The 19,700-nt window shown below is 42.3% G+C and overlaps 1 protein-coding gene across 11 annotated transcripts in view; it reads left to right on the top strand.

Moving 5' to 3' along the window:
* Window positions 1–19,700, top strand: part of LOC112261429 (transmembrane protein 131-like) — a 99,055-nt gene that overhangs the window by 50,765 nt on the left and 28,590 nt on the right. For 9 of the 11 annotated variants that reach the window (XM_024436736.2, XM_024436738.2, XM_024436734.2 and 6 more), the window contains 7 exons: window positions 7,902–7,979; window positions 9,208–9,388; window positions 11,398–11,456; window positions 11,577–11,682; window positions 16,940–17,045; window positions 17,275–17,419; window positions 17,766–17,939. In XM_024436736.2, coding sequence (XP_024292504.2) covers window positions 7,902–7,979; window positions 9,208–9,388; window positions 11,398–11,456; window positions 11,577–11,682; window positions 16,940–17,045; window positions 17,275–17,419; window positions 17,766–17,939 — 849 coding nt within the window. The remainder of the gene's footprint in view (window positions 1–7,901; window positions 7,980–9,207; window positions 9,389–11,397; window positions 11,457–11,576; window positions 11,683–16,939; window positions 17,046–17,274; window positions 17,420–17,765; window positions 17,940–19,700) is intronic. The other 2 variants (XM_024436735.2, XM_024436733.2) reach the window with 2 other exon arrangements.

Genomic DNA, 19,700 nt, shown 5'->3' with positions numbered 1-19,700 from the left:
TACAGACATAGAAATTCTCCTTTTGGAACATTATTGAAGATTTATGATAAAAACATCCTAAAGATTGATTCTATACTTAGTTTGATATGTTCCTACGACCTGTGATATAACTTTTTGAACTTTTCGTCCAAAGTTCGACTGGACCTGCACGCGCGTTTGGATTTGTTTACCAAACGCCCTAACAAAAGAAGCTATTTGGACATAAATTATTAACTTTATCGAACAAATCAAACATTTTATTGTGGAACTGGGATTCCTGGGAGTGCATTCTGATGAAGGTCATCAAAGGTAAGTGAATATTTATAATGCTATTTCTGGCTAATGTTGACTACACAATATGGCGGATATCTTTTTGGCTGCTTTGTTGTCTGAATGCTGTACTCAGATTATTGCATGGTTTGCTTTTTCCGTAAAGTTTTTTTGAAATCTGACACAGCGGTTGCATTAAGGAGAAGTACATCTCTAATTCCATGTATAACACTTGTATTTTCATCAACATTTGTGATGATTATTTCTGGAAATTGATGTGGCTCTCTGCAAAATCACTGCATGTTTTAGAACTACTGAACGTAACGTGCCAATGTAAAATTAGATTTTTTTATATAAATATGCACTTTATCGAACAAAACATGCATGTAGTGTGTAACATGAAGTCCTATGAGTGTCATCTGATGAAGATCATCAAAGGTTAGTGATTCATTTTATCTCTTTGTGCTTTTTGTGACTCCTCTTTGGCTGGAAAAATGGCTGTGTTTTTCTGTGAGTTGGTGGTGACCTAACAAAATCGTTTGTGGTGCTTTCGCTGTAAAGCCTTTTTGAAATCAGACACTATGGCCAAATTAACGGAAATTTTATCTTTAAAATGGTGCAAAATACTTGTATGCTTGAGGAATTTTAATTATGAGATTTGTTGTTTTGAATTTGGCGCCCTGCACTTTCACTGGCTGGTGGCGAGGTGGCACACTACCGTTCCACATATCCCAGAGAGGTTAAACCACTTGAGTGTTGATTTAGCAGTATGCTTAGGGTCATTGTCCTGCTGGAAGGCGAACCTCCGTCTCAGTCTCAAACCTCTGGAAGACTGAAACAGGTTTCCCTCAAGAATTTCCCTGTATTTAGCCACATCCATCATTCCTTAAATTCTGACCAGTTTCCCAGTCCCTGCCGATAAAAAACATTTCCATAGCATGATGCTCCGCCACCACCATGCTTCACTGTGGATGGTGTTCTCGGGGTGATGAGAGGTGTTGGTTTGCGCCAGACATAGTGTTTTCCTTAATGGGCAAAAAGCTCAATTTTAGTCTCATCTGACCAGAGTACCTTCTTCCATATGTTTGGGGAGACTTCCACATGCCTTTTGGTGAACACAACGTGTTTGCTTATTTCTTTCTTTAAGCAATTACTTTTTTCTGGCCACTCTTCCGTAAAGCCCAGCTCTGTGAAGTGTACGGCTTAAAGTGTTCTTATGGACAGATACTCCAATCTCCGCTGTGGAGCTTTGCAGCTCCTTTAGGGTTATCTTTGGTCTCTTTTTTGCCTCTGATTAATGCCCTCCTTGCCTGGTCTGTGAGTTTTGGTGGGCGGCCCTCTCTTGGCAGGTTTGTTGTGGTGCCATATTCTTTAAATTTAAAAAAAATGGATTTAATGGTGCGCCGTTGGATGTTCAAAGTTTCAGATATTTTTTTATAACCCAATCCTGATCTGTACTTCTTCACAACTTTGTCCCTGACCTGTTTGGAGAGCTCCTTGGTCTTCATGGTGCCGCTTGCTTGGTGGTGCCCCTTGCTTAGTGGTGTTGCAGACATTTTTGCCTTTCAGAACAGTTGTTTATATACTGAGATCATGTGACTCTTAGATTACACACAGGTGGACTTTATTTAACTAATTATGTGACTTCTGAAGGTAATTGGTTGCACCAGATCTTCTTTAGGGGCTTCATAGCATAGGGGGTGAATACATATGCACGCACCACTTTTTTTCAGTTTGCTTTAAAAAGAAATGAACACTTTTTTTTTTTTCTCACTTCACCAATTTTGACTTTTTTGTGTATGTCCATTACATGTAATCCCCCCCAAAATCAATTTAAATTACAGGTTGTAATGCAACAAAATAGGAAAAACGCCAAGGGGGATGAATACTTTTGTAAGGCACTGTAAGTAGCCCTATTTTGAGATGTGAGATATCACAATCTCTTTCAATAATGACAGGAATGGAGGTCTTTATTCCAGTGAGATTGTTAAGACGAACACCGCCATGTTTAGTTTTGCCCAACCTAGATTGAGGCACAGACACGGCCTCAATGGAGATAGCTGAGCTGACTACACAGACTGTGCTATGCTAGTGGCAGACTCCACGAAACTGGCAGGCTGGCTAACGGCCTGCTGCCGGGCCTGCACCCTATCTCATTGAGGAGCTAGAGGAGTTAGAGCCCTGTCTATGTTCATGCTCTAACTCTAGCTCCACAATGAGCATTCCAGGCTCACATCATACCTACAAAAAAACATTTACCACAACATACACCGGTTGTTGTATTGTGTCTGACATCTGATAGCCATCAGCAGCTGACTTCCCCTATTTGCCAGTCCTGACACAGAGATAACCCAACACATAAAGACACACACACACACACACACACACACACACACACACACACACACACACACACACACACACACACAAACGAACAAACCAGAGGCATAAACACACATTTACATGAGATGCGTACGTACGTACACAAGGTATATACACATTCATGCACGCAGACACTGTCGATGCATGCACACACATGATCAATCACTTTCATATTTGTGTATACAGAATCACACACTTGTGTCTAAACAAACACACATACACACAAGGAGCATGCAAATAGTCACATCACACACATACTCTCACCCACTTTTAAAAACATCAAGGGAAGGAGTGAAAGCGGCACGAGGCTTCTTTCGGAGGAATGTTACCCACGGCAACAGGAAGCGGGTGGCAGTTTCAAAATGTCAACCCCACAATCACTCAGACTGGCTTCTAGTTTTTTTTTTTGTTGGGGGGCAAGATGGTCGTTGTTATTTCACAGTATGGTTTACTTATATACTCAACCACTTATTTTGAACACACTTCTTCTGTTACAGCACTGAAGGCACTATATGGCGTGCGAAACTAAAGTTTTACAAGACAACATATGGGCTGCGTTTTAAATAAATGGCACCCTATTGCCTATATAGTGCACAACTTTTGACCAGTGCACTATATAGAAAATAGGGTTTTGGTGAAGAAGTGCACTATAAATGGAATAGGGTGCCATCTGGGACACAACCATTGTTTATTCACTGATCTGGATATACTTTTATGAGAGGTTTCGTTATTATTAGACAGGTGTTGTGAGAGTAAAGTCGTTCCTGTATGGTGTTTGTGGTTTGTGTCTCTGTAACATGGCCTGTTGAGCTGCTGAACACATAAACAGGTTTAAATATAGACCGAGCTTGAGCAGACAGATTCAAATTTAGTTCCCCCTTCTCTTTATTTCTTTACTCTCTGTCACTTTATTTCTCTTTCTTTCTCTTTCTTTCTCTCTGTGGCTCTCTTTAGTGGAGAGGTTGAAATTGTCTCTCTCGCTCTCTTTTTGTCTCCATCTCCCCCCCCCCTCTTTCTGACCAAGTCGTTGGATGAGGTAACTGTTATTTCACTGTGTGTAGCTTTGAGCTCACCACCACTTTTGATATTAAATAATGCACTATGCACCAATCCAAATACACTGTCATATATAAATACTGTTACCGAAGTCTAAGGTATTGACTGGTGAATACTTGTGTTGTAATAGTGTAAAAGAGATCTGCCTTGTAGTTGGGATAACCTACAGGTCATGTTAATAAATCAATTAATCAGTTTTGAATTTATAAAACCCTTTTTACATCAACAGTTCACAAAGAACAACCCTGTCCAGAACCACAAAGGTAAAAGGGTTCAATGACTGAGATGGCAAATATGCTGTTCATGTACAGTTGAAGTCGGAAGTTTACATACACTTTGGTTGGCGTCATTACAACTTGTTTTTCAACCACTCCACAAATTTCTTCTTAACAAACTATAGATTTGGCAAGTCGGTTAGGACATCTACTTTGTGCATGACACAAGTCATTTTTCCGACAATGGTTTACAGACAGATTATTTCACTTATAATTCACTGTATCCCAATTCCAGTGGGTCAGAAGTTTACATACACTAAGTTGACTGTACCTTTAAACAGCTTGGAAAATTCCAGAAAATGATGTCATGAATTTAGAAGTTTCTGATAGGCTAGTCAATTAGAGGTGTACCTGTGGATGTATTTCAAACTCAGTGCCTCTTTGCTTGACATCATGGGAAAATCAAAAGAAATTAGTCAAGACCTCAGAAATGTTTTTTTTGTAGAACTCCACAAGTCTGGTTCACCCTTGGGAGCAATTTCCAAACACCTGAAGGTACCACGTTCAACTGTACAAACACCATGGGACCACGCAGAAGTCATACCGCTCAGGAAGGAGACGTGTCTCCTAGAGATGAACGTACTTTGTTGCAAAAAGTGCAAATGAATCCCAGAACAACAGCAGCGACCTTGTGAAGATGCTGGAGGAAAAATATTACGGTTTGCAAGTGCACATGGGGACAAAGATCATACTTTTTGGAGAAATGTCCTCTGGTCTGATTGGCCATTACTGTTTGGCCATAATGACCATCGTTATGTTTGGAAAAATGGGGAGGCTTGCAAGCCGAAGAACACCATCCCAACCATGAAGCACGGGGGTGGCAGCATCATGTTGTGGGGGTGCTTTGCTGCAGGAGGGACTAGTGCACTTCATAAAATAAATGGCATCATGAGGTTGGAAAATTACGTGGATATATTGAAGCAACATCTCAAGACATCAGTCAGAAAGTTAAAGCTTTGTCGCAAATGAATTTTCCAAATGGACAATGACCCCAAGCATACTTCCAAAGTTGTGGCAAAATGGCTTAAGGACAACAACGTCAAGGTATTGGAGTGGCCATCATCATGCTACTAAAAACTAATTGAGTGTTTGTAAACTTCTGATCTACTGGGAATGTGAAAAATGAAATAAAAGCTGAAATAAGTCATTCTCTCTAATATTATCCTGACATTTCACATTCTTAAAATAAAGTGGTGATCCTAACTGACCTAAAACAGTGAACTTTTACTAGGATTAAATGTCAGGAATTGTGAAAAACTGAGATTAAATGTATTTGGCTGAGGTGTATGTAAACTTCTGACTTCAATTGTATGTTACCAATGTTTTGCTTAATATAACCTCACATAATTAGTTTGTTAATTATGCTACACATGCCTGTATTTATTTCTTCACTAGTCAAATCAAATTTATTTATATAGCCCTTCTTACATCAGCTGATATCTCAAAGTGCTGTACAGAAACCCAGCCTAAAACCCCAAACAGCAAGCAATGCAGGTGTAGAAGCGCGGTGGCTAGGAAAAACTCCCTAGAAAGACCAAAACCTAGGAAGAAACCTAGAGAGGAACCAGGCTATGAGGGGTTGCCAGTCCTCTTCTGGCTCTGCCGGGTGGAGATTATAACAGAACATGGCCAAGATGTTCAAATGTTCAGAAATGACCAGCATGGTCAAATAATAATAATCACAGTAGTTGTTGAAGTGCAACAAGTCAGCACCTCCGGAGTAAATGTCAGTTGGCTTTTCATTGCCGATCATTAAGAGTATCTCTACCGCTCCTGCTGTCTCTAGAGAGTTGAAAACAGCAGGTCTGGGACAGGTAGCACGTCCGGTGAACAGGTCAGGGTTCCATAGCCGCAGGCAGAACAGTTGAAACTGGAGCAGCAGCACGGCCAGGTGGACTGCAAGGAGTCATCATGGAGTCATCAAGGAGTCATCATGCCAGGTAGTCCTGAGGCATGGTCCTAGGGCTCAGGTCCTCAGAGAGAGAGAGAATACTTAAATTCACACAGGACACCGGATAAGACAGGAGAAGTACTCCAGATACTACTGAACCTAGCCCCCCGACACAAACTACTGCAGCATAAATACTGGAGGCTGAGACAGGAGGGGTCAGGAGACACTGTTGCCCCATCCGATGATACCCCTGGACAGGGCCAAACAGGCAGGATATACCCCACCCACTTTGCCAAAGCACAGTCCCCACACCACTAGAGGAATATCTTCAACCACCAATTTACCATCCTGAGACAAGGCCTAGTATAGCCCACAAAGATCTCCGCCACGGCACAACCCAAGGGGGGGCGCCAACCCAGACAGGAAAATCACGTCAGTAACTCAACCCACTCATGTGACGCACCCCTCCTAGGGACGGCATGGAAGAGCACCAGTAAGCCAGTGACTCAGCCCCTGTAATAGGTTTAGAGGCAGAGAATCCCAGTGGAGAGAGGGGAACCGGCCAGGCAGAGACAGCAAGGGCGGTTCGTTGCTCCAGAGCCTTTCCGTTCACCTTCACACTCCTGGGCCAGACTACACTCAATTATATGACGCACTGAAGAGATGAGTCTTCAGTAAAGACTTAAAGGTTGAGACCGAGTCTGCGTCTCTCACATGGGTAGGCAGACCATTCCATAAAAATGGAGCTCTATAGGAGAAAGCCCTGCCTCTATCTGTTTGCTTAGAAATTCTAGGGACAATTAGGCGGCCTGCGTCTTGTGACCATAGTGCATGTGTAGGTATGTACGGCAGGACCAAATCGGAAAGATGGGTAGGAGCAAGCCCATGTAATGCTTTGTAGGTTAGCTGTAAAACATTGAAATCAGCCATTGCCTTGACAAGAAGCCAGTGTAGGGAGGCTAGCACTGGAGTAATATGATCACATTTTTTGGTTCTAGTCAAGATTCGAGCAGCCGTATTTAGAACTAACTGAAGTTTATGTAGTGCTTTATCCGGGTAGCCGGAAAGTAGAGAATTGCAGTAGTCTAACCTAGAAGTAACAAAAGCATGGATACATTTTTCTGCATCGTTTTTGGACAGAAAGTTTCTGATTTTTTGCAATGTTACGTAGATGGGAAAAAAGCTGTCCTTGAAACAGTCTTAATATGTTTGTCAAAAATGAGATCAGGATCCAGAGTAACGCCGAGGTCCTTCCCAGTTTTATTTGAGACGACTGTACAACCATCAAGATTAATTGTCAGATTCAACAGAAGATCTCTTTGTTTCTTGGTACCTAGATCAAGCATCTCTGTTTTGTCCGAGTTTAAAAGTAGAACGTTTGCAGCCATCCATTTCCTTATGTCTGAAACACAGGCTTCTAGCGAGGGCAATTTTGGGGCTTCACCATGTTTCATTGAAATGTATAGCTGTGTGTTATCCGCATAGCAGTGAAAGTTAACATTACGTTTTCGAATGACATGCCCAAGAGGTAAAATATATAGTGAAAACAATAGTGGTCCTAAAATGGAACCTTGAGGAACACTGACATTTACAGTTGATTTGTCGGAGGACAAACCATTCACATAGACAAACTGATAGCTTTCTGACAGATAATATCTAAACCAGGCCAGAACTTGTCCTTGTAGACCAATTTGGGTTTCCAATCTCTCCAAAAGATTGTGGTGATCGATGGTATCAAAAGCAGCACTAAGGTCTAGGAGCACGAGGACTGAGGCCATTAAAAGGTCATTTACCACCTTCACAAGTGCAGTATCAGTGCTATAATGGTATTTATAAATCCTGTTAGACTTTCATCTAAAAGAGTGGTGGATGTAATTTTGATATTTAATCTGGATTAATTCAACAGTTTTTAATTTGTTTAGTCTAATCAACATGATTTTTCAAGCTATTTGTCTCATCAAAGAGCATTGGAATGAAGGCTGACTTATCAACCTCTGGATTGTATGTTTCTGCCATTGGATCTTTGTTCTCTGTTTTTGCTCTTCCAGGAAGATTCTTCCAACATCACTATCCTGGGGCTTCTGCTGGAGTGCAGTTTACCAAAGAGCATATACAGCCAGCCGCAGGTACTGGGCATCTCATCACTTTTTTAAACCGCCCCCTTTTCACTATAATTTCGTCAATATGTAAATTGTTTATCATTTTTAACAGACCAAAATATACTTTACATTAGTTTAAAAAATGTACACGAGATAAAAATATAAACAATGCCAAACTAAACAGATATGCATGTGTATGACCACTTTATATTTTCGAGACAACCTATTTGCGTTTTAAAGGGCAAAACATTTAAATGACAAAGTCCTTATTCCATGTTAACTGTAAGAATAACTTTTCATAGCACTTATGGCCATTTACTATTTATTTAATTCTTTTTTTCAACTATTATCAACATGAGCTGCAGTGTTGTGATATCTGACTGCAGTCTGGTTCCTCAAGAAGCCCCAAGGACAGTGAGACCACTTTCTAGGCGCATAATTGCTTTCTCACGAGACCGTTAATTGGCCGGGAGCTTCCCTAAACACAGGGGGCGCAATCACCGCCATGGTGCAAGCCCCACCCACCACTCTATCTCCCAAACCTAACCCAACTTTGTTTTGTTTGTTTGTTCATAATGACTTGTGAATACAACTAGTATGGTATAGCCTGGTCCCAGATCTGTTTGTGAAGTATAGCCAACTTCTATGGTCAGGGGGGATAAGTACTAATATGGCTTCTTCAGGAAGTGTGTGTATCTGTTGTATCCACAGGGGCTTGGTGTTTGTTATTTTAGGCCGAGGCCCTGTGGGGTCTAGCCAGGGATAGCGAGCTGTCTGTTTCTTAAGTCCAGGCCTGAGTCACTCCTCCTCCTAAGATGACAAGGCCTGGTTTGCGCTGAGCTTTGCACACCTCAGATGCTGACCTTGTCAGCTTAAGGCAGGGTTTGTGGGTTAGGTACAGTACAGAGGGACTGGAGAGAAGCAGGTTGATGCCCATAATTTTACCTTTAGCTGGCTATGTGTGTGTGTGTGTGTGTGTGTGTGTGTGTGTGTGTGTGTACACAAGCATGCACCCACACTCTTAGTATTCTCCCACTCTTCATCGCTTCCTCTTTTCCTTTTCTTACACAATTTGACTCATTTGTCTCTCACCCTGTCCCCCTTTCTTGCCCCCCAATCTCTATCCACATTCCACTGATCGCACCTTCTACATGCCTCTTCATTCTCTCTTTGCTCTATTCAACCAACCCCCTCCCCCTTTCTCCCTCCTTGCTCCCTCTGCATAACTGGTATGCCTTTCCTGCCGTATCCCCAGGGGTCGTGCTTCCAGAGTGTTGAGGACAACACGGCCAGGGTGGAGCAGGGACTCAACCTCCAGATCAGGCTGTCGGAACACACAGAACGTCCTGCTGACATGGACAAGCTCAAGCCCTACGTCATCGAGCACATCCTGGTCCTGTTGGTTGCCCCAGCGACGGGCTTCTGCTCCGCCAACGGTGGGTGTCGAGGGCTAGGGGACTAGTCTTTGGGGGTGGAGGTGGGGTAAGGCATGAGAGCTATAGGATTAACTTCAAATATTTTAGGATGTTGGTAGGTTTCAATAGAGAATGTTGGTGTTCTGCTGGTTTAGGGACCTCTGCACCCCGCCTAAAGAAAAATCGGAGAGAAACACTGATTAAGATTTGGGAGCCTTACCACTTACCATTGAGCATATTTTTTGTATTGTATTGAACCTTTATTTAACTAGGCAAGTCAGTTAAAAACAAATTTGTATTTCTAATGATGGCCTACACTGGCCAAACCCGGACGTCGCTGGGCCAATTGTGAGCCGCCCTATGGGACTCCCAATCACAGCCGGTTGTGATACAGCCTGGATTCGAACCATAGTGTCTATAGTGACGCCTCAAGCACTGAGATGCAGTGACACCTAGTCAGCTGTACAACTGAATGCATTCAACTGAAATGTGTTTTCCGCATTTAACCCAACCCCTCTGAATCAGAGAGGTGCGTGCGGGGGGCTGCCATAATCGATATCCACGTTTTTGGCGCCCAGGGAACAGTGGGTTAACTGCCTTGCTCAGGTGCAAAACGACTGATTTTTACCATGTCAGCTTGGGGATTCGATCCAGCAACCTTTCGGTTACTGGCCCAACACTCTAACCACTAGGCTACCTGCGCTACTCGGGAGCCAAGCTAGTTGTAGAATCAAACATGTCCTTCCCCAAATTCTCATCTTAACCATTAAAGGGGAAACAGCAAAACTGATCTTAGATCAGCCCATAGGTATCCTCATCACCATCATACCCCATATTACATACACAGGGCCATTAGCGCTCCTTAATCAGGACTAGACTATATTGTGTAGAATATACTACATCTCCCTGCTCAAAGATCACAATCACACCAGGCATGTAGCCTATAGATTGATGGTAGATTAACATTGGTTTTGTCCCAAATGGCACCCAATTCCCTACATAGTCCACTACTTTTTACTAGGACTCATAGGGCTCTGGTCAAAAGTAGTGCACTATATAGGTAATTGGGTGCCATTTGGGATGCAGATTTGTTTACAGTTTGGACATTAGATGTTCTTTCCTTGTTCTTCTGTCCACTGACTCTACATCATAAACAACTAAGGGATGTTTTCCTGGCTTTCTCCATTTACATTGTAATAGTAGACTTACACTAGGGTCTGTTTCCCGGACCTAGATTAAGTTGCACTATGGCTGTAAAGTCAACCTTTTCATGTGTGAAAGAAAACATGCATTATTTGACATTAGATAGAACATTTTATTTCTGTGAAACAGTGAACTTAGTGACCCCTAGTGAACGGGTTGGTCATGAAGCGTGAACCGTAGCACAGGCACTGTTCATCCACAGTCTCACTTGCAGAGAAACCTGAGGTTGAAAGGAATTGCCAGAGCCAAGGAAATCAGCCCCAATGTGTCAACTCAGCACTTTCATCCACCAAACTGCTGCAATGCTGCTGTAGGCTAGAGCACTCCGTTTTTATGATCGCAGCATATTGTAAATGTAATCACCTCCTTTCACTTAATGCTACTGTGCAGGTCATACCAAAGTAGCACCGCTTTTACCTAGTGAGTAACATTAGATCTAATTTTACGTTAATTGTCACAGTCAATTTTTGTCTTCTGTACAACTGATGGGGTTGGCATGCATGAATGGGATAGATGGGGCATTTACCTTCTACCTTGAAATGGGCATCATAGAGCATCAGCATTACGTTCTTAGATTATGTGCATGGAATACAGTCACAGTACCTAAAAGGATGAGCTCTCAATCATGTCAAGTAGCCCTGAAGATTGCTTTGTTATTGACTGTCAATGTGGATGTATCCATTTTATGTGCATAGTGACACTTACTGGCGGCAGAGAGAAGTGCAATTTTCAGTGTTTTGTTGGACAGCAATACAGTATTTATTCGATCCTGTCATTTATGTTGATAACATGTCATTAACCTATTATGTTTTAATTGTATCCTACAGGGGAGTTAAACATTGGAATTTGTATGTTGAATTCAGGAGGAAAGAAACTTTATGTGAAGGTAAGTTTCTGTGCAAACTCATACATAGTACTCAAATGGAGTCTATTTAATATGTATTCAGTATTACCCATGCAGGAGTTTATATTGTATCTAACAGCAGTTTTGATATTTTTTTCTTAGGAAATGCAGTTGTTATCCAAAGTGGACAGCGCTCTGGAGTTCAGCCCTGTCCTGCTGAGAACATCAGCGACAAACTTCACACAAGTGGCTACTCTAGCCTGCAGAGGTACATTTAAATGGCAAAGTAGAGGAATACTGGGTCTATTTGCCATTTGTGGTAATAATGTTGATGTCTTAAAAGTAAAGGAACTTGCGAACTGCTCTTGATATGTCATCATCAAATTACACTTAAAATAAGGACTGAGTTTCATGTAGGCCTACCCTGAGAGAGATTTAGATGGTTATGAAAACATCTCACCAGGGTAGGCCGACATGAAACACAGCCCTTATGTTAAGTGTTTCTAAAATCCCCTATGGGAAATATGAATGGCGGAAGAAACGATTGGAACCATTTCCCTGATTGACCGCTAGGTTTTATTGGTGTTATGACACCTCCACTGTGCCTGAGTGGTTTCCTTTCTCTCCTGCAACTGAGTTCGGAAGGACGCCTGTATCTTTGTAGTGACTGGGTGTATTGATACACCATCCAAAGTGTAATGAATAATTTAGCCATGGTCAAAGGGATATTCAATGTCTGCTTAAAAATATATATATGTTTTACCCCTTTACCAATAGGTTATCTTCTTTGAGAGACATTGGAAAACATCCCTGGGCTTTGTGGTTGAATCTGTGTTTGAAATTTACTGCTCGACTGAGGGATAATTGTAGTTGGGGGGTACAAAGATGAGGTAGTCATTCAAAAATCATGTTAAACTATTATTGCACACAGATTGAGTCAATGCAACTTATTATGTGACTTGTTAAGCAAATATTTACTCCCGAACTTGATTTGGGCATGCCATAACAAAGGTATTGAATACTTATTGAGTCAAGACAATATAATTTTTTATTCATGTGTAAAAATGGCAAAAAAACATAATTCCACTTTGACGTTATGGGGTATTGTATGTTGGTCAGTGTCAATAAATCTCCATTTAATCCATTTTAAATTGTGGCTGTAATACAACAAAATGTGGAAAAAGGTGAGGGGTGCGAATACTTTCTGAAGACACTGTCCTGTATATGGCCAAAATGCCATGGCTATAAGGGCTGTTCTTATGTACGACGCAACGTGGAGTGCCTGGACACAGCCCTTAGCTGTGGTATATTGGCCATGTACCACAAACCCAGAGGTGCCTTACTGCTATTATAAACTGGTTACTAACATAATTAGAACAGTAAACGAGTTATTTTGCATCACACAGGCAATCAGTATCCAAGACTAAAACTGTATATGTGTGTGTGTGTGTGTGTGTCTGTCTACAGTGCCTTCAGAAAGTATTCATACCCCTTGACTTATTCCACATTTTGTTGTTACAGCCTAAATTCAAAATGGATTAAATAGATTTTTCCCTTACCCATCTACACCAAATTCCCCATAATGAGAAAGTGAAAACAGGTTTTTAGAAATGTACAAAAAAAAGAATACTGAAAAATCTCATTTGCATAAATGTTCACACAAATGTGCTATGACGCTCCAAATTGAGCTCCGGTGCATCCAATGTTATTTTATCATCCCTGAGATGTCACTTCAACATGATTGGAGCACCTGTGGCCAATTCAATTGTTTGGAAATGATTTAGAAAGAAACGCTCCTGTCTATATAAGATCTCACAGTTGACAGTAGTTTTGTATACCATATAGCTGGGTATTTGGAAATGGCCACAGAATGATTTTTCAATACCGTTAAATAGTTCTTTCAAGTTTTTTTATTCATTTGAATATTTGTAGCTACTTTTTATGTAAATACCTGCAGTCAACTTGTGCAATATGTTAGGAGATCGCATTTTCCATTTCACCTGTCACAAGATCTTTTATTATGAAGCTTACCGATAGTCCTCAGTCACTCACTGTTGTGCAGCACGCGCTAGGTCATCTAGTTACAGTATGGAATTCACAACTAAATGTTTGCCAGCTAGATATCATGTATAAAATGTTCGCTATGCACTAATTAGCATTTAGTTAGCATTCTCTATGGGATTTTACATGTACTTGTTAGCATTGCTAACCTGTGTTCAGTGCCGGTATTACTGAATATCCAGGTATGGCACAAGGTTGGTATGACAATCTGGATATCACCCAAACCTAGTTGACAGTGCATGCCAGAGCAGAAACTATACAATGAAGTCCAAGGAACCGTCCATAGATCTCAGAGAGAATTGTGATTAGGTGTATATCTGGAGAAGGACATAAAATAATTTCTAGAGTGTGCCTCCATCCACTGAAAAAATATGGAACTACCCAGACTCTGCCTACAGCTGGCCATGTGAGCAACCGGGCAAGAAGGACCTTGGTGACCAAGAACCGAATGAACTACAGAGTTCCTTGGCTGAGATGGGAGAATATGCCAGAAGGACAACAGTCTTTACAGCACTTCACTAATCTAGGCTTTCTGGAAGAGTTGCCAGACGGAAGCCACTCCTGAGAAAACGGCACATGACAGCATGCCTGGAGTTTGCAAAAAGTCACGTGAAATACTGAAAAGAAGGCAAAAGATTCTGTGGTCTGATGACAAAAAGGGAACTGTTTGGCCTGGATGCAAAGCGCTATGTCTGGATAAAACCAGGCACAGCTCATCACTCGTCTAACACCATCACTACCGTGAATCATGGTGGTGGCAGCATCATGCTAAGGGGATGCTTATCTCAGCGGCAGGGAATGGGAGACTGATAAGGATAGGGGGAACAATGAATGGAGCCAAATACAGGCAAATCCTGAATGAGAACCTGCTTCATAGTGCAAATGACCTTGGACTGGGGGCGAAGATGTACGTTCCAACAGGACAATGACCCCAAGCATACAGCCAAAGCAATGCTGGAATGGCTTCAGAACAAGAATGTGAAAGTCCTTCAGTGACCCAGCCAAAGCCCAGACTTGAATCACATTGCATATCTGTGGAAAGCCTTGAAGATTGCTGTTCACCTCCATTCCCAATCTTCAGAAAAGCTGCATGGAAGAATGGGAGAAAATCCCAGAATCCAGATATGTAAAGCTGATACAGACATACCCAAGACGACTCAAAGCTGTAATTAAATAAAATTGTATTATTCACATGCGCCGAATACAACAGGTGTAGTAGACCTTACAGTGAAATGCTTACTTACGAGCCCTTAACCAACAATGCAGTTTAAAAAAAAATATGGATAAGAATATAAAATAAAAGTAACAAGTAATTAAAGAGCAGCAGTAAAATAACAATAGCAAGACTATATACAAGCAGGTACCGGTACAGAGTCAATGTGCGGGGGCACCGATTAGTTGAGGTAATTTGTACATGTAGGTAGAGTTATTAAAGTAACTATGCATAGATGATAACAACAGAGAGTAGCAGAGGTGTAAAGGGGGGTGCAAATAGTCTGGGTAGCCATTTGATTAGGTGTTCAGGAGTCTTATAGCTTGGGGGTAGAAGCTGTTTTGAAGCCTCTTGGACCTAGACTTGGTGCTCCGGTACCACTTGTTGTGCGGTAGCAGAGAGAACAGTCTATGACTAGGGTGGTTGGAGTCTTTGACAATTTTTAGGGCCTTCCTCTGACACCGCCTGGTATAAAGGTCCTGGGTGGCAGGAAGCTTGGCCACAGTGATGTACTGGGCTGTTCGCACTACCCTCTGTAGTGCCTTGCGGTCAGAGGCGGAGGAGTTGCCATACCAGGCAGTGATGCAACCATGCTCTCGATGGTGCAGCTGATCTTGGTCCTCTATTGACGCTTTGCCTGAATGATGGTTCATCAGAGGGCATAGCGGGATTTCTTATAAGCTTCCAGGTTAGAATCCTGCTCCTTGAAAGCGCAAGCTCTAGTATTTAGCTCAGTGCGGATGTTGCCTGTAAATCCATGGCTTCCGTTTGGGGTATGTACATACAATCACTGTGGGGACGACGTCATCGATGCACTTATTGATGAGGCCAATGACAGATGTGGTGTACTCCTCAATGCCATGAGAAGAATCCGAGAACATGTTCCAGTCTGTGCTAGCAAAACAGTCCTGTAGCTTAGCATCTGCTTCATCCACTTTTTTTATTGATCTTGTCACTGGTCAGATTTGCCATGGAGGGCAAGGGAGAGCTTTGTATGCGTCTCTGTGTGTGGAGTAAAGGTAGTCCAGAGTATTTTTCCCTCTGGTTGCACTTTTAACAAGCTGATAGAAATTTGGTAAAATGGATCTAAGTTTCCCTGCGTTAAATTTTCCCGGCTACTAAGAGCGCTGCCTCTGGGTGAGCTTTTTCTTGTTTGCTTATGGCGGAATATGGAATACAGCATTCAATGCTGTCTTAGTGCCAGCCTCAGTCTGTGGTGGTATGTAAACAGCTACAAAAAATACAGATAAACTCTGTAGGTAGATAGTGTGGTCTACAGCTTATCATGAGATACTCTACCTCAGGTGAGCAATAGGTCGAGACTTCCTTAGATATCGTGCACCAGCTGTTATTTACAAAAATACACAGTCCACCACCCCTTGTCTTACCAGATGCCGCTGTTCTATCCTGCCGGTACTGCGTATAACCAGTATGTTGATAGTGTTGTCGTTCAGCCACGACTCCGTGAAATGTAAGATTATACAGTTTTGAATGTCCTGTTGGTAATTTAATCTTCTGCATAGGTCATCAATTTTATTCTCCAAAGATTGCACGTTTGCTAGCAGAATAGAAGGAAGTGAGGGTTTATTCAATCGCCAACAAATTCTCAGCAGGCAGCCTGCCCTCTGGCCCTTTTTCTCTGCCTCCTCTTCACGCAAATCACGGCGATCTGGGTCTGTTCCCGAGAAAGCAGTATATCATTTGCGTTGGGCTCGTCAGACTCGTTAAAGGGAAGAAAAGGATTCTGCCAGTCCGTGGTGAGTAATCTCAGTCCTAATGTCCAGAAGTTATTTTCGGTCATAAAAGATGGTACCAGCAAAATAAGTACAAAATAAGTTTAAAAAAAAAAAAGGTTACAAACAACGCACATTACCAAACAAAAAACACAATCGGTTGGGAACGCGTAGAATGTCAGCCTTCTTCTCCGGCTCCATTTTACATTTTGTTCGTCCGTATACGAAGTATTGACTCGTCGGTCTGAATACTTATGTAAAAGAGATTTCTGTATTTCATTTTCAGTACATTTGCAAAGATCTCTAAAAACAAAAACATATTTAATACATTTTGGCTGTAACACTATGTAATAAGTCAAGAGGTATGAATACTTTCTGAAGGCACATGTTATATTTATGCCACTCTAGATATGTATTTAGCTGCTATCACTATGAAAAATACAACTGTCCTGGAACGTAACTGCTATCTACTGAGAGGAACCTCCTCCTTAAAAATCCAATGTTATGACTGTGTTCAGCAGGGTCTCTGCCAGGTCAGGGTAGAAGATGCTCCAGTCATATTAGCCTACTGGTCCTGGGGAATCACACAGTGAACACTTTCCCTGGCTTCCACAGCACACACAGGTAAGACCATACAGATACTCTGCTCAAATGGAGATTTCAATTGTATTTTCTGCCCTCAAGGTGTTTTATGTTCTGTTTTCAGTTTGTATTTACAAAGTATCAAATCCAGATCACAAAAAATCACTAGAAAATGTAGTGAATGTGTGTTATGTTATCAACACAATTTAAGAGACAGAGTGCCTCTCACTCTTATAGACCACATGTCAATGGTTGTCCCTCCTCTCTCTAGGGGGTTGGAGCTGTCTAATCTCTTCCAGGTGAGACAGAGGCAGAAAGGTGCAGACCACGTGGACCTGTGGCTGACCAACACCCTCCACTTCCCCCTCACCGTCCAGGATGCCATCCTCTCCCCGGAGTCCCAGGGCTTACTCAAGGTAGGGGGGGTGGTCTATTTTTGTAGTTGCGCTGAGCATCTCAGAAGATAGCTACATCATACAAATGTGGTTCCATGAATTCCGTTGAGATTGCAATGAAGTCGACCAGGAGGTCAACTCGATAGAAATGTTAAAGTTCAGCCCGAAAACTATGTGCAAAAGTAGTTTGCCTTGTTTTTTTCAATACAGATTGGTACAGGCGCACAACCCGGCCTCTCAACATTTCACAGGCCTGGTTTCCCATAAGTCTCTAGTTAAAATATGAGAGAACGAGATCTGTGTAGTTACAGTTGAATGTCCTGCTATCGGTATGTGCGTGCTGACCGTCTGTCCCCCGTGTGTCAAGGTGGTCAACTTCAGTGGGGCAGTGTCAGTGCCCCAGGGTGGCTGCTGGCGGATCCTCTCCCTGCAGCTCCTCAACAGGAGCCTGCCCCTAAACCTACTCTCCACCCTCTCTCTGACCACTGGTTTGTGTCTGGCCCTGAAACTACCCCTCCACTTTCACTCCACCCTAGCCAAGGTAATACTACCAATGACGCCAGTCTGCATACACATTATGTACACTCCACACTGGCCAAGGTAATACTACCAACGACGCCAGTCTCCATACACATTATGTACACGCCACCCTGGCCAAGGTAATACTACCAATGACGCCAGTCTGCATACACATTATGTACACTCCACAGTGGCCAAGGTAACACTCCAAATGACTGTGCATACACACTCCTCCATACTCGATAGACTAGCATTTCTTAAGAAAGGTGTGCACGTTTTTGCCCTAGCACTGCATGCCTGATTCCATTAATCAAAAGATTGATGATGAGTTCATTCGTGTAATCAGGTGGGTAGTGCTAGGCCAAAAACAAAAATGTGCACCTCTTTGGGACTCCAGGACCAGGGCCGTGCCCACAAAGAGTAAGATCTAGGATCAGTTTGGCCCTTTAGGTCATAATGAACAAGATTATATGGACAGATCCTAGATCAGCACTCATACGCTGAGATGCCTTGTGGATATAGGCCCCGGGCTGAGAAACACTGCCATAGACAATTGTCTATTACATACTACTACAGTCCTGAATAACCACACTTTACACTATTACTGTACATTGTTCTGATCTCTATACTAATGTTTAACATCTGCTCACTCACACCTTTGTTCTGATATAGTACAGTACAGTGTGTGTTTATATATATGTGTATACATACAGTGGGGCAAAAAAATATTTAGTCAGCCACCAATTGTGCAAGTTCTCCCACTTAAAAAGATGAGAGAGGCCTGTAATTCTCATCATAGGTACACTTCAACTATGACAGACAAAATGAGGAAAAAAAATCCAGAAAATCACATTGTCGGATTTATAATTCATTTATTTGCAAATTATGGTGGAAAATAAGTATTTGGCCACCTACAAACAAGCAAGATTTCTGGCTCTCACAGACCTGTAACTTCTTCTTTAAGAGGCTCCTCTGTTCTCCACTCGTTACCTGTATTAATGGCACCTGTTTGAACTTGTTATCAGTATAAAAGACACCTGTCCACAACCTCAAACAGTCACACTCCAAACTCCACTATGGCCAAGACCAAAGAGCTGTCAAAGACACCAGAAACAAAATTGTAGACCTGCACCAGGCTGGGAAGACTGAATCTGCAATAGGTAAGCAGGTTGGTTTGAAGAAATCAACTGTGGGAGCAATTATTAGGAAATGGAAGACATACAAGACCACTGATAATCTCCCTCGATCTGGGGCTCCACGCAAGATCTCACCCCATGGGGTCAAAATGATCACAAGAACGGTGAGCAAAAATCCCAGAACCACACGGGGGGACCTAGTGAATGACCTGCAGAGAGCTGGGACCAAAGTAACAAAGCCTACCATCAGTAACACACTACGCCGCCAGGGACTCAAATACGGCAGTGCCAGACGTGTCCCCCTGCTTAAGCCAGTACATGTCCAGGCCCGTCTGAAGTTTGCGAGAGAGCATTTGGATGATCCAGAAGAAGATTTGGAGAATGTCATATGGTCAAAAGAAACCAAAATATAACTTTTTGGTAAAAACTCAACTCGTCGTGTTTGGAGGACAAAGAATGCTGAGTTGCATCCAAAGAACACCATACCTACTGTGAAGCATGGGGGTGGAAACATCATGCTTTGGGGCTGTTTTTCTGCAAAGGGACCAGGACGACTGATCTGTGTAAAGGATAGAATGAATGGGGCCATGTATCGTGAGATTTTGAGTGAAAACCTTCTTCCATCAGCAAGTGCATTGAAGATGAAA

This window comes from Oncorhynchus tshawytscha, linkage group LG11 (assembly GCF_018296145.1).
Source record: "Oncorhynchus tshawytscha isolate Ot180627B linkage group LG11, Otsh_v2.0, whole genome shotgun sequence".
Classification (NCBI taxonomy): domain Eukaryota; kingdom Metazoa; phylum Chordata; class Actinopteri; order Salmoniformes; family Salmonidae; genus Oncorhynchus; species Oncorhynchus tshawytscha.
Note: the sequence above shows the minus strand (reverse complement) of the source record. Positions and strands in the feature narration are given on the sequence as shown.